General features: G+C 36.0%; 1 protein-coding gene across 4 annotated transcripts in view; it reads right to left on the bottom strand.

Moving 5' to 3' along the window:
* slc4a4b (solute carrier family 4 member 4b) overlaps positions 1-13,824 on the bottom strand; it is a 63,448-nt gene extending 49,624 nt beyond the window's left edge. For 2 of the 4 annotated variants that reach the window (XM_048165513.1, XM_048165514.1), the window contains exon 1: positions 13,450-13,824. In XM_048165513.1, the coding sequence (XP_048021470.1) occupies positions 13,450-13,466 (17 nt within the window). In that variant the 5' untranslated portion in view covers positions 13,467-13,824. Of the gene's footprint in view, positions 1-6,877; positions 7,120-13,449 lie in introns of those variants that run through there. The other 2 variants (XM_048165516.1, XM_048165515.1) reach the window with 2 other exon arrangements.
* Between the last annotated feature and the right edge of the window lie 1,597 nt (positions 13,825-15,421).

Genomic DNA, 15,421 nt, shown 5'->3' with positions numbered 1-15,421 from the left:
ATATTGTGAGAAAATGGAAGTGTTTTTTTTACCTTAAATGCATGTAAACCTGTTGTAGGAGACCTCCAAAACTAAATTAGGAACCTTTTAAAGTACCATAATAGGGGCACTTTAAAAAAAAAACATCTTGCTGACTCCAAAATATTTGAACGGTAGTGTGTATCATTTACGCTGGACAAGATTTTTACTTCACAAAAGAACTAGCAAGAACAACTGTGTTTTATTACATATTCTCCCTTCTTTTTCTGTTATTTTAGACTCTATTATCCATGAGGTCAGTGGTGCTGGTTTCACAGCTGGTCTCTGCTTTATCTCTGTCTCTATGCATATATATCTCTTAATTTCTTACACTCTGTTATACAATCATTTCAGTGAAGCATGCATTATCCATCCTCAGTTATGGAGAATTTCACAGTATAGATCTCATTTATCCCTCTGGTCATTCTTTAGTACATTTCCTGTGGTCTTTAGAATGAAGAGCGAAGGCCAGGTGGTCATGTAACCTGGTTAGATGAGCTATGTTATCTTGTGATTAATATACGTTAAACATGAGCCGAATGTACTATAATCTCTCTGTTTATAATAACCCCTCACACACCATGAGGAGCCAGACTGCCACACGAACGTAAACCGTTGGATCAGCATTTGACAATCGGATTTCTGGCAGCACATCAACTCTCTGCATCTGATTTCAAACTAAATAAAGTTTATTCATCCCTAGTGGAACACAAACGGGAAATAGTACTTGAGATGTGTTTAACAGATGTTCACCAAGTGATGGTGTAATAAGTTGAGCCACTCTCACAAAACCAGCAAAAAAAGTTCCTGGTCATATTTCACACCAAAAGTACAAGAAACAATTAAGATACTGCGCATATATATATATATATATATATATATATATATATATATATATATATATATATATATATATATATATATATATATATATATATATATATATATATATATATACACACACACACAGTGGATACGGAAAGTATTCAGACCCCCTTAAATTTTTCACTCTTTGTTATATTGCAGCCATTAAGTTCATTTTTTCCCTCATTAATGTACACACAGCACCCCATATTGACAGAAGAACACAGAATTGTTGACATTTTTGCAGATTTATTAAAAAAGAAAAACTGAAATATCACATGGTCCTAAGTATTCAGACCCTTTGCTGTGATACTCATATATTTAACTCAGGTGCTGTCCATTTCTTCTGATCATCCTTGAGATGGTTCTACACCTTCATTTGAGTCCAGCTGTGTTTGATTATACTGATTGGACTTGATTAGGAAAGCCACACACCTGTCTATATAAGACCTTACAGCTCACAGTGCATGTCAGAGCAAATGAGAATCATGAGGTCAAAGGAACTGCCTGAAGAGCTCAGAGACAGAATTGTGGCAAGGCACAGATCTGGCCAAGCTTACAAAAACAATTCTGCTGCACTTAAGGTTCATAAGAGCACAGTGGCCTTCATAATCCTTAAATGGGAGACGTTTGGGATGACCAGAACCCTTTCTAGAGCTGGCTGTCCGGCCAAACTGAGCTATCGGGGGAGAAGAGCCTTGGTGAGAGAGGTAAAGAAGAACCCAAAGATCACTGTGGCTGAGCTCCAGAGATGCAGTCGGGAGATGGGAGAAAGTTGTAGAAAGTCAACCATCACTGCAGCCCTCCACCAGTCGGGGCTTTATGGCAGAGTGGCCCGACGGAAGCCTCTCCTCAGTGCAAGACACATGAAAGCCCGCATGGAGTTTGCCAAGATGGTGAGAAATAAGATTATCTGGTCTGATGAGACCAAGATAGAACTTTTTGGCCTTAATTCTAAGCGGTATGTGTGGAGAAAACCAAGCACTGCTCATCACCTGTCCAATACAGTCCCAACAGTGAAGCATGGTGGTGGCAGCGTCATGCTGTGGGGGTGTTTTTCAGCTGCAGGGACAGGACGACTGTTTGCAATCGAGGGAAAGATGAATGCGGCCAAGTACAGGGATATCCTGGACGAAAACCTTCTCCAGAGTGCTCAGGACCTCAGACTGGGCCGAAGGTTTACCTTCCAACAAGACAATGACCCTAAACACACAGCTAAAATAATGAAGGAGTGGCTTCACAACAACTCTGTGACTGTTCTTGAATGGCCCAGCCAGAGCCCTGACTTAAAATATATAAATGTGCTTAACTGTCACAATAAAAAAAAATGTAATTGTCCTAAAATAGGTCTCAATGTCTTTATGAAATTTTTTTGGGAAGAAATGACAGTACAACTACAAACTACAACCACAAAATCTGTTATCTAATGAGAGACTGATCTCATGTGTGTGTGTGCACACATTCAAACACACTGAAGGATTTGTTTATTACAGTTTATGATAAGGAAAATCATGAGACCCGGGTAGAGGAATGTCATGAAGATAAAGTAAACACAAGCAATAAAGGTGTGTGACTGACTGACGCACGAGCTCCCAGCAGCCCTCGCTCCATGTTTACCAATTCAGAGGTGGGACAAATGACACAATCGTACTCCAGCGACACTCGTATTTACACTGATAGCGACGAGGAACATTTTCTCCTGCCATGTGACCTCAGAAGCTGTCGTGGTTTCACATAATTGATCGATTAAACAGGCAACAAGGTGTTGTCCTGACAGCTGCGGAGTCTATAAGACACAAACCCTTTCCTGGGGTCAAAGCCAAAAGTCATGTTAAATCTGACACCTGAATGGTGAAGTGGTTTATTAGGTGCTTGAGATAGTCACTGAACAGTCTCTGAGTTAAACTTGAGTTGTGACACGTCTATTAAGTTTAGTATTAGTTTAGATACTACACTAAATACACAACAACAAGCACAGTTTGGCTCTCATAACCAAGAAAGCAAAGTAAAAGTGAAAAAACTAAAGAATAGCAACATCATTGTGTAAGTGGGATTTCAACAGAGCTTTTAATAAGACCTTCTGATCTTTAAATCCTTCTCATATGCTCTAATTACTCAAATGTAACAGCTTCTGTGGGAACAGTATTTTTTTTTCAGTTTAATCCGGTTTAAACTACTTGCCACTTTGGTTTTTGTTGTTTACAATTAACTTTATGATCCAAGCAAACAAGTCATTTCAAAAGTAACACGATTGTTTGTCAGATATGCAGCTACGCATAAGTCCAGCATTCATATTTAGCTTTTAGCATTTAGCATGAGACCGGCTGGTAGGAACTACAATGAGCTTCTTCCCAGGTTGGTGACATCACAAACCCCAAAATTTACATAAACCCCGCCCCTGAGAACACACAACAAAGGGGGTGAGGCCATGTTGGGCTGCTTTAGAGAAGAGGAAGAGTTGTTGTAGTAGAGTGTTGTTACTATGCTGTCATTTTACGCCGGACTGCTTCACAAACGAGGGTCAATTCAATGCTGGATTTGCACAAAAGATTAAAATGACGGCACATGCTAGTCGATGAGTTGAACTCCACAGCAACTACATAAATTTATCCACTAACCATTCAGAAACATCCAGTTTCATTCTAAAAGTTGTAACTTCTTCCTGAGTCTCTCCATCAGTGTCGACTCCGGTTTGAACAATGTAAGGCTGAACACCGTTACTGACAATCCTCATTTTGGCTGCGTGAGATTCTCTAGCTTTGTTGTTGTTGAGCAACCGAAGCGTGAGCTGTTTAAGCCCCGCCCTCTTCTGGAAAGGGGGCCAGGAACAGCAGCTCATTTGCATTTAAAGGGACAAACACAAAAACAGCATGTTTTTGCTCACACTTTATAAACTTAATCCACACAACCTTCCGTATTCAATTTGAGAAGAAAGCGTCACTGGCGTCACATCAGTTGAATAGGGAAGGCGTAGGACGTAGTGTAAGCATTTTGAACAGCGAGAGGCATTCCACTTTCTTCGCGAGTTGACGGAAGCTAAGCCTAGTTATTTTACTTTGCAATGTGTTAAAGGTGCCCTAGATTCAAAATTTGAATTTACCTTGGCATAGTTGAATAACAAGAGTTCAGTACATGGAAACGACATACATTGAGTTTCAAACTCCATTGCTTTCTCTTTCTTATATAAATCTCATTTGTTTAAAAGACTTCTGGAAAACACACGGATCTCAACATAACACCGACTGTTACGTAACAGTCGGGGTGTACGCCCCAATATTTGCATATGCCAGCCCATGTTTCCAACATTATAAAAGGCATTAGACAAGGGCAGCCAGTTAACGTCTGGATCTGCACAGCTGAATCATCAGACTAGGTAAGCAAGCAAGAACAATAGCGAAAATGGCAGATGGAGCAATAATAACTGACATGATCTATAAAAGCATGATATTTTTAGTGATATTTGTAAATTGTCTATCTAAATGTTTTGTTAGCATTTTGCTAATGTACTGTTAAATGAGGTTAAAGTTACCATCGTTTCTTACTGAATTCACGGAGACAAGAGCCGTCGCTATTTTCATTTTTAAACACTTGCAGTCTGTGTAATTCATAAACATCTTCATTCTTTATAAATCTCTCCAACAGTGTAGCATTAGCTGTTAGCCACAGAGTATATAGCCTCAAACTCATAGAGAATCAAATATAAACATCAAAATAAATACTTTACTCACATAATTTGAAGCATGCATACAGCATGCATGACGAACATCTTGTAAAGATCCATTTGAGGGTTATATTAGCTGTGTGAACTTCGTAAATGTGCTGTAATATAATCGAGAGCTCGTGTGGCAGGGAGCACGTGAATTAAAGGGGCGGCGCTGCCAAAATCAGTGTATAGTTAATGATGCCCCAAAATAGGCAGTTAAAAAAAAATTATTTAAAAAAATCTATGGGGTATTTTGAGCTGAAACTTCACAGACACATTCAGGGGACACCTTAGACTTATATTACATCTTGTGAAAAAGCATTCTTGGGCACCTTTAAATAAGGATTTTTTTGTTTGTTTTTTACACAAATGCATCGCTTTGCTTCAGAAGGCCTTTATTAACCCCCTGCCATTATAAAGCATCAGGGTGATTATTTGTATAACTCCGATTGTATTTGTCTGAAAGAAGAAAGTCATATACACCCAAGATGGCTTGAGGGTGAGTAAAGCTTGGGGTAATTTTCATTTTAAAGTGAACTTATCCTTTAAAAGTGTATATACACTAATACGTTATTTTCTTCAAAATATCTGATTTTTGGTTCCACAGAACAAAAAATTCATACGGGTTTAGACTGATTTGAGTGTGCATAAATGCAAGATTTTCATTTTGGGTGAACAATCCCTTTAAGGTGCCAATGAAATATGGACTCAAGTGGTTGAGGAATAATCCTCTGCCATTCCCAGCCAGCAGCCATTGATTGGTCATATAACATCTTAGCAGTTAGTTTAGCTTAGCCAGTGTGTAAAGCTAGAGTTTAGTGCAGCGTCTGTTTGAGGCATTTGGAGTAGCAGATGGTGTAACAGTCAGGCCGAATGGTGTAGATATCTTTAAATCCTGAGCAGCTAGAGCCAGTTAATCATTCCGACTGACAGGACTAACAGCGGAGCAGGAACAGAAGGAGAAGACAAGAAGAGGAGAAAGACCAAAACAGCGCCTGAGACTTTTGGTGGCCAGAACTGATCCATACAATCAATAATATCATCCTAAATTAATCAAACAAGTGCAGACTGATGTTTCTTAAGCAGCAAATCAGCATATTAGAATGATTTCTGAAGGATCATGTGACACTGAAGACTGGAGTAATGATGCTGAAAATTCAGCTTTGATCACAAGAATAAATTACATTTTTAAAATATAGTAAAATAGAAAACAGTTGTTTTAAATTGCAATAATTTTGCTGTATTTTTTGATCAAGATTGCTAGATTAATATTATCAAATTCGTTGTGCTGTTTGAAACTCCACTTTGTTTTCTGTGCCAATAATTTAGGAAAAAAAAATATGAATATATGGGAAATAATTTGCATTTATTACTTTGGACAGATTATTTCATTTGTTACATTAATTATTAATCTTTTTTAATATTAGTTAATAAAAATAAAATGCGCCTATTAGCTCAGGTCCATGAAATAATATTAACAGGTACAACTTTTGATTTTAATAACACATTAAATGTTAAAATTAACATTAAGATTTATAAATGCTTTAGAAGTATCTTTCATTTTTAGCTCATATTTATTAATGCAGTTAACAAATTAAACCTGTAAATTCATTTTCTCCATAGACTTCTTTTAACGGTAACTTATAAACCTTTACAGACAGCCCCACTGTGAGCTACGAGGTTGTTAATCGATAGTATTTGCTTCTGTTGAAGCCATCAGCCCACGTTATTTCAGCTTAGTTTTAGAATAACGGTGTTTAACAGTGGAATTCCTGGTGAAAAACTACATTACCCATGATTCTGTGCAAAAATTCCACCAATCAGAGAGACGAAACAGCAAATCATGACAAAATATCGTATTAGCTCCACCCACTATCATAAAGTCGTTCTCCCTTACGCTCTCAAAATACTTAAATGTGTATCTATGCATATTTTGCAATAAAGTTAAAATATGTTTAAATACACTTTTTTTGTAGGAGTTATAATTCACCTCGTAGTTGGTCGGTTTGGTTCATGGCTTATAATGCTTTAAACGAACGACTTTTTTAAAATCCCTATGAGAGAAATGAATGGAAAAAACACTTGTGGTACCAACGCCTCTGAAAAAGTGGATGAGAACTAATGCACTCTATTGTAAAGTGTTTCCAGAAAAACAAACTGTGGTTGGTCCTTTACATATCAATAAAATGGTCTCTTCCTGTCTAAACGGGCAGTTTTTGACCAAAACCTCGACGTGACTAGATGACTAGCACTAACAACCATAAACCAGCCTGGACTGACATAGAAATTCACCTTCATTGAACACTCATTCAGCAGATCAGGGTGTGTTGAGCGTCTGAGTCTCCACTCTCCACTTTTCTCCTGTCATCTACACCTATTTTCCTCATTCCATGTGTAATCTCTCTTCCCGTCAGTCCTATACAGCCATTCTTTCCTTTTTGTACAAGGCTTCCTTTGTTTTCTACAGAACTTTTTCTGTCTTCTGTCTCTACCTCAAATTATGTTCTCTTCCTAGTATTTTTCTGTCTGTTTCTGTTCCTCTTTTTAGTCTACATCTCCTGCACACACGAGATCAGGATGCAAGGATCCGGAATTAAACCCTGTCTTTAACAACCTACACAACACAGCAGTCCATACATTACACATAAAGGCTTTAAATAAACTGTAAATGAAATTTCAGTATTTTTCACATACATATCAAACATACCAATATTTCTTTAAAATATTACATTATATTTACAAAATCATTTTAAATAAATTTCTGTTTTATATGTATAAGAAACATACTGACATTTCTTTAAAATGTTTTGTATACTTTTAAAGAATTCCTTTACATTTCATATACATATAAAAACACTGACATTTCTTAAAAATGTTTTATAAAAATATTGTTTTAATGTTTAATATATATATAAAACACTAACATTTAGACAGTTTTTTGAATCATTTTAACATAATAAACATAAATTTCTTTAAAAATGATTTAAGCGCTACAATTTAATTCTAAACTTGGCTAAAATTTATGGCCGAAATAAATAATCTCTTATATCGTCTGATACATAATTTGGTTGATTCTGCAGTGTAACATCACAGATGTGAATCTCTTTCTGTCACAATACAGTGGCATGATGGCAAATTTAATTCAGAAACTAGGTCGACACTTGTTTAGCATAATGAAATAATGTATGTTAATGTTATGAATGATTATACAGTGTTACTGAAGATTATATAGCAATTATTATGCAGAGGATTTGAAGCATTTGTATATTAAAGGGTTAGTTCACCCAAAAATGAAAATTACTCACCCTCATGTCGTTCCACACCCATAAGACCTTAAGATATTTTAAACACTTATGACTTAACGAAGCCTCGTTTACTGAAATCACGTGACTTTGGCAGTCTGATACATGCTCCGAACCACTGATTCGAAACAAAAGACTCATAAAGCTTCGAAGTTTCATGAAGCAGTGTTTTGAAATCGACCATCACTAGATATTGATAAAGTCGTTATTTTGTTTTTGGCACACAAAAAGTATTCTCGTCGCTTTATAACATTAAGGTTGAACCACTGTAGTCACATGAACTGTTTTAAATATGTCTTTAGTAGCTTTCTGAAAGTGTTAATTATCTTGCTGTCTATGCAGGCCTCGCTGAGCCATTGGATTTCATCAAAAATATCTTAATTTGTGTTCTGAAGATGAACAAAGGTCTTACGGGTGTGGAAAGACATGAGGGTGAGTAATTAATGACAGAATTTTCATTTTTGGGTGAACTAACCCTTTAAGGGGTCATAAAAGCATGACAATCCCTTACCTAACAGATAAAAGACACAATAAAACGCTTTTACAATAGTTTAGTCATCTTGCACAGAAACTCTGGAATAACCAAAGAATTCAACACACTTCAGCACGTCACTGACATCAATCAGTGAATATTTGTTAAACACACAGTGACCACAGCAGTCAAACAAGTTAGTGATATGAAATTCCAAACGCCAAAACACATGTCTGGTAAAGACAGCTGGAGCCCAACATGCTCCCTAACTTAACTGGCAAAGAGGAGAAACACAGGGCTGATTTTAGGGCAACTAATCCAACACATCAAGACAAGACAATCAGGGGTTAAACAAAATGACAAGCCACTGATTTAAAGTCAACAAGAAACAGCATTCGCAACCTTTTGTACTTCCATAATGCAATGTATTTTCCAAGTGAAACAGTATATTAAATGAGAAAAAAATGAGATTTGATTTTATTAGGAACTGATTGGCTGGTGTAAACTGAGCTCTGCGTCTACCTCCAGAACTTCAAGTTCACATCTGAAATCAGTGCTGAGCTCCTGATACATAAATCCTATTTCAGAACACACGGCGTATCATTATAGAAACCCAGCAGGTTCAGGGCCACTTCTGTCCGTCACTCACAGGCGAGAGATGACCTCACTCTCAAGGAGAAAAAAAAGAGATATAAGGAGTCAAGCCGCGCATATCTGGGCAGAGACTAAAGGACGTTCCATTGTGACTGTGCATTTTCCACTTATCATCCTATGAAACTTCCTCTCACAATACCTGCGCAGGTGACACAAAGCACCAGGAAGATGGTCAGAGTGAAGTCTGTGTGCTTTGAGACAGTCAGTGGAAGGGAAAGAGCGGTCACATAGATCAACAGGTGACAACCAGCACTTATGCAATGCTCTCGTACACAGACAGACAGATAAGCCTGTGTGAGTCCAGGTGAGGAATGAGGAAAAATTACACATTTTTTCTATGAAATCCCCGCTATCTTACTTCTTAGGTGTGGTGGGATTTAGATTCTGAAAAACAGATTCAAAATAGTACTAATTTCAAGTACCATGTGTCATCAAGGATTTTCATCAGTGTTGTTATCATTAACTAAAACTACAACTAGTAAAAATTGTTAAAATAAGCCGAAATAACAAATATAACTATTACCTTATATCTCGCAGTTCTGACTTTATATCACGCAATTCTGACTATATCTCGCAGTTCTGACTTTATATCTCGCAATTCTGACTTTATATTTCGCAGTTCTGACTTTATATCTTGCAGTTCTGACTTTATATCTCGCAATTCTGACCTTATCTCTCGCAGTTCTGACTTTATATCACACAATTCTGACTATATCTCGCAATTCTGACCTTATATCTCGCAGTTCTGACTTTATATCTCGCAATTCTGACTTTATATTTCGCAGTTCTGACTTTATATCTTGCAGTTCTGACTTTATATCACACAATTCTGACTATATCTCGCAATTCTGACCTTATATCTCGCAGTTCTGACTTTATATCTCGCAATTCTGACTTTATATTTCGCAGTTCTGACTTTATATCTTGCAGTTCTGACTTTATATCTCGCAATTCTGACCTTATCTCTCGCAATTCTGACTTTATATCACGCAATTCTGACTTTATATCACGCAATTCTGACTATATCTCGCAATTCTGACTTTATATCACGCAATTCTGACTTTATATCACGCAATTCTGACTTTATATCTCGCAATTCTGACTTTATATCTCGCAGTTCTGACTTTATATCTCGCAATTCTGACCTTATATCACGCAATTCTGACTTTATATCACGCAATTCTGACTTTATATCACGCAATTCTGACCTTATATCTCGCAGTTCTGACTTTATATCTCGCAATTCTGACCTTATATCTCGCAGTTCTGACTTTATATCTCACAATTCTGACCTTATATCTCGCAATTCTGACCTTATATCTCGCAGTTCTGACTTTATATCACGCAATTCTGACTTTATATCACACAATTCTGACTTTATATCACGCAATTCTGACTTTATATCTCGCAGTTCTGACTTTATATCACGCAATTCTGACTATATCTCGCAATTCTGACCTTATATCTCGCAATTCTGACTTTATATCATACAATTCTGACTATATCTCGCAATTCTGACCTTATATCACGCAATTCTGACTTTATATCACGCAATTCTGACTTTATATCTCGCAGTTCTGACTTTATATCTCGCAGTTCTGACTTTATATCTCGCAGTTCTGACCTTATATCTCGCAATTCTGACTTTATATCACGCAGTTCTGACTTTATATCACGCAATTCTGACTTTATATCACGCAATTCTGACTTTATATCACACAATTCTGACTTTATATCACGCAATTCTGACTTTATATCACGCAATTCTGACTTTATATCACACAATTCTGACCTTATATCACGCAATTCTGACCTTATATCACGCAATTCTGACTTTATATCACGCAATTCTGACTTTATATCACGCAATTCTGACTTTATATCACGCAATTCTGACTTTATATCACGCAATTCTGACTTTATATCACGCAATTCTGACTTTATATCACACAATTCTGACTTTATATCACGCAATTCTGACTATATCTCGCAATTCTGACCTTATATCTCGCAGTTCTGACTTTATATCTCTGACTTATAAACTCACAATTATGAGTCAAAGTTTTAAGTGATATAAAGTCAGAATTGCGAGATATAAAGTCAGAATTGCGAGATATAAGGTCAGAATTGCGTGATATAAAGTCAGAATTGCGAGATATAAGGTCAGAATTGCGTGATATAAAGTCAGAATTGCGAGATATAAGGTCAGAATTGCGTGATATAAAGTCAGAATTGCGAGATATAAGGTCAGAATGTGAGTGTGTATTGTCAGAATGTAATGTGTCAACTGTGAGTTTATATCTCTCAATTCTGAGAAAAAAATTCATAATTGTGAGATAAAAAGGTGCAATTACCTTTTTTATTTTTTATTCAGTGGTGAAAACAAGCTTCCATACTATAATAGTATACAAATAATACTAAAATGTTTAGACGTGGTTATACCATGGTATTCTTCAAAGTAAGAGTTTTTTTTTGACATGTACCATGATAATACCATGATTTTATACATTTACCATGGTATTCTTTGAGTACCACATCAATACCATAGTATATGGTATCACATGGTATTACTATGATACTTTAAAACACACCATGGTACTCAATGGTACCTAAAACCTGGTATTACTTTGGTGCAAATGGTACTACTAAATGTCTAAAAACAAGTACTTGTTTGAAAGTTATGTATACATCAAAGTACTATGGTATTACCACCTTTGTGAGTATGATACCATGGTTATACTGCATTTAAATACCACACTATATGAATTTGGTATTCATGCAGTACCATAGTATATACTAAACTACCACCACAGTACTTTTTGTAAGTGTTAATTTCCCAGCAAGTTAGTGCTTCTTAAAGTGTAAAAATCAATCTGTCTTTAGCACTGCATGAGAAACATGATCACAACATGATCCATCCACTCACATCTGAAGAGCCCTATTGGTCAAAAAATGTGATCCTATAGGCAGCTGGCTCTTTTTTTATGACAGCACAAGTTTCACAGAACTAAAAAGAGATCGAATCCCGTTTGCAGCTTGCATTATATCTAGCCACCAGATTCTGGAACGCTAAGCGACGCACACATTGCTCCTGGACGCTAAGGACCTAATTGGTTTTGACAGGAGCTTCTTGGAAAAAGATTACTCTGACCGCTCAAGCCGCGGCTTCAGGGAACCTGTAAAGAGGGCAACTTAAAGCAGCGCGACTTGGCAGTGGAATGAACAGAATGAACTACATCATACATCATGTGTTGCCGGTGGAACCCCCTGTTAATGGCCTCTGGAAACCCCATGAGATATTTCATTCATGAAGGCTCTTTAGTGGTTCTTGGGTTCAGCAAAGTTAAACACTCATCCGGCATCTGTGGTTCCTTTAAGAACATTTAACATCCATTGAATCTTTCAATTGCAAAAAAAAAATTCTTTAGATTATTAAAATGTTCTTCACACTAAAAAAATGTTCCAAGAATTGTTTGTTAAAAGATTTATCACTGTGAAAACCCACTTTTTGAACCTTTATACTTAAGAATTGATTCTTCAGAGAGCCAAAAGGTTCTTGATGTTCCATTAGGTTCTTAATAAAGAACCATTCTGCCTATCTAGGGTTCTTGAATTTTTTTGGAGAGCCTTTGTTGGTTCTTCAGATCAGCATATTGATTTCAAGGCTCTAAATTACAAGTACATAGATGTTTTTCTAAAGATGTTAAGAATAAAAAGTTATTGTGGATCCTAAAAGGTTCTCTGATGGAATACACTATTGTTTTTGTTGATTAAGAACAATTTTTGTCTCTCAGGTTCTGAAGCACCAGTTCACAGGTGGTTTTTAAAGAATTGAGGGATAAAAAGTTCATTCTAGAACCTCTAAAGATTCTCTTACACTCTAAAATAATAAATGGTTCCATTATGGCAATTCCGCACATGCCATAACGGAACCTTTCAGTGAACAGTTCTAAAAAAGAACCATTTTTTGAAGAACATTCTAAAAATCTAAAGACCTTTTTTCCACTATAAAGAACCCCTTGTGCACATTGAAAAGATTCTATGGATGTTAAAGATTCTTCATGGAACCACTGATGCCAATTTAACAAAACATTAATTTAAAAAGTTCATTCGTAGTTCTTCTTAGAACCTGAAGTGCAAGAAACCATGATGCTGTCTGAACATTTAGGATGTTCATGAGCTGTCAAACATATGCAAATGGCCAGTTTAATGTGTTTAATAGATAATAACCTTGGTCCCTGAAACTTGAAGCCCTAACCGCACAGACTCGGAGCAGATCTGTTGCTCTGTCCCGAAGGATACTGTTACACCTTTACTTTTTGGTGAAGAAGCAGGACAGATCCAGGGTGGGAGGGCTGTTACTCAACCCACTCATGGAAACAGAACTGATCTCGACTGAACTCTGAGGAAGATTACATGCAAATAAAAGTACTCACTTGTTTTTGTCGCTCATATTGCCTGTGCCAGAGACCCTCTTTCTTCCCCTTAAGCTGAGTTAAAGTGCGTCCGGGCTTCAGAAAGACTTTCAAAATACGCGCAAGTGCGAATTCGCTCCAAGTTCAGCGTGTCTGGATGCGTAAAAGCAGGAACACATTCAGAGACTCACTTCTGTTTATCTGGAGCAGAGATATTTCACTGCTGCTTCTACTAACTACAATACATTCAGTCACCCCAGCAGTCATAACGCAATAGGCTCGCGAACTCTCTCTGTCCCGTCGGATAACGCTCCACGTTGCGCGTAAACCTGCTCGAGTCGCGTCGCGCTCGTCTCGAGTCTTGTTCCATATTTAAAGATCTCGCCCTCCTCCAGCGTGACGCAGCAGTGGGAGGATGAGACACGAGAGGTCATGCATGTGAGATGCAACAGTGAATACCTGCATCCTCACAGCAACACTGAACACACGAGTGGACAGCCTGAACTCAGCTGAAAAATACTGAACTTTAGAGTAAGGGAACATTCGGGGTTTCTGCAATTTATACAGTATATACATTATACTACAATTTATACAGCATATACATTATACTAAGTATAATGTAATACTAGAGTTCGAAAAAAAAAAAAAAACATTTATCTTATATGCTATGCTGTGTACATGACTATGGCAATTCATTTCTAATGTATGCAATATATATATATATACATACACACACACACATACATACATATGTCTGTGTGATAATGAACACATTTATATACACATCATATATGCATATATATATATATATATATATATAAAGTGTGTGTATATATGTTTATATATATATATATATATATATATATATATATATATATATATATATATATATATAAACATACATACATAGACAGACACACACACACGTGTTCATCATTATCAGATAGATAGATGGATGGATGTTTAGGATTGACAAACAATTTCACTATATATGTATAATGTGCCAAAAGAATACATTAAAATAATACATAATATTATAAAAAAATAAAGTTATAATAGTTAAAATAATTATAAAATATAATACAACCCGAGGTTTAATGTTCGAAATGTTCAGTAAATCAATACTCAGTATTATGACTCAAGTATGCTAATTAAATGAATGCATATTTTTTTTACTATAATATAGAATTATTTTTACATAATATAACCATATATTAGATACACTGTCTCCAAAGATGGCTTGAGAAGTCATGTGAAGCTTTACTATATATAGTATACTATATATATATATATATATAGTAACTACTTTTCCTTGAATGATTACATTTGTATAACCATGAAACCCCTAAAAAGTAAATGTGATTCCTAAACACCTGATACTAGCAAATATTTGGTATTGTAGACTCATTCAACATTTAGTAGAATGTCCTAAAACATTCAGTAAAACTCCAGGAATGTCAACTAGTTCAAGTTTCACATATTTCATGATTATGCTGTTGGTAAGAAAAAGTTGTTTTGTACTTAAAAATCCTGAGAAATTATTGTGAACGCCTCAGTTCTTTAAAATTGACAAGAATTGATGACTTCAAATTCAAGGAATAGTTTATGTTTCTTTTACTGTTCCCTAAAGGCCTGTAGAACTACACCACCAACTGGGCGTTCAGGAATATTACCACACACCTGTGCACATCACAGTTTATCACGAGCTCATTTACAGTAGCAGATTGGAAAAAAATAAATAAATAAATAAAAAATTAAATACACTCATTATTTGCTCACCATCATGCTGGTATACAATACGGGCAAATGACTGGAGAGAGAGTAAATGATAATTCATATCATTTTGGGTAAAAACTATTCCTAAAGCCAGTAAGTAAAAAAAAATAAAGAAATTAATACTTTTATTCAGCAAGGATGTTTTAAAATCAAAAGTGACAGTAAATGCATTTATGTTACCAAAAAAAAAAAAAAATCAAATACATTCTTTCTATTC

This window comes from Megalobrama amblycephala, linkage group LG18 (genome assembly GCF_018812025.1).
Source record: "Megalobrama amblycephala isolate DHTTF-2021 linkage group LG18, ASM1881202v1, whole genome shotgun sequence".
Classification (NCBI taxonomy): domain Eukaryota; kingdom Metazoa; phylum Chordata; class Actinopteri; order Cypriniformes; family Xenocyprididae; genus Megalobrama; species Megalobrama amblycephala.
This window is presented reverse-complemented; position numbering and strand designations above follow the sequence as displayed.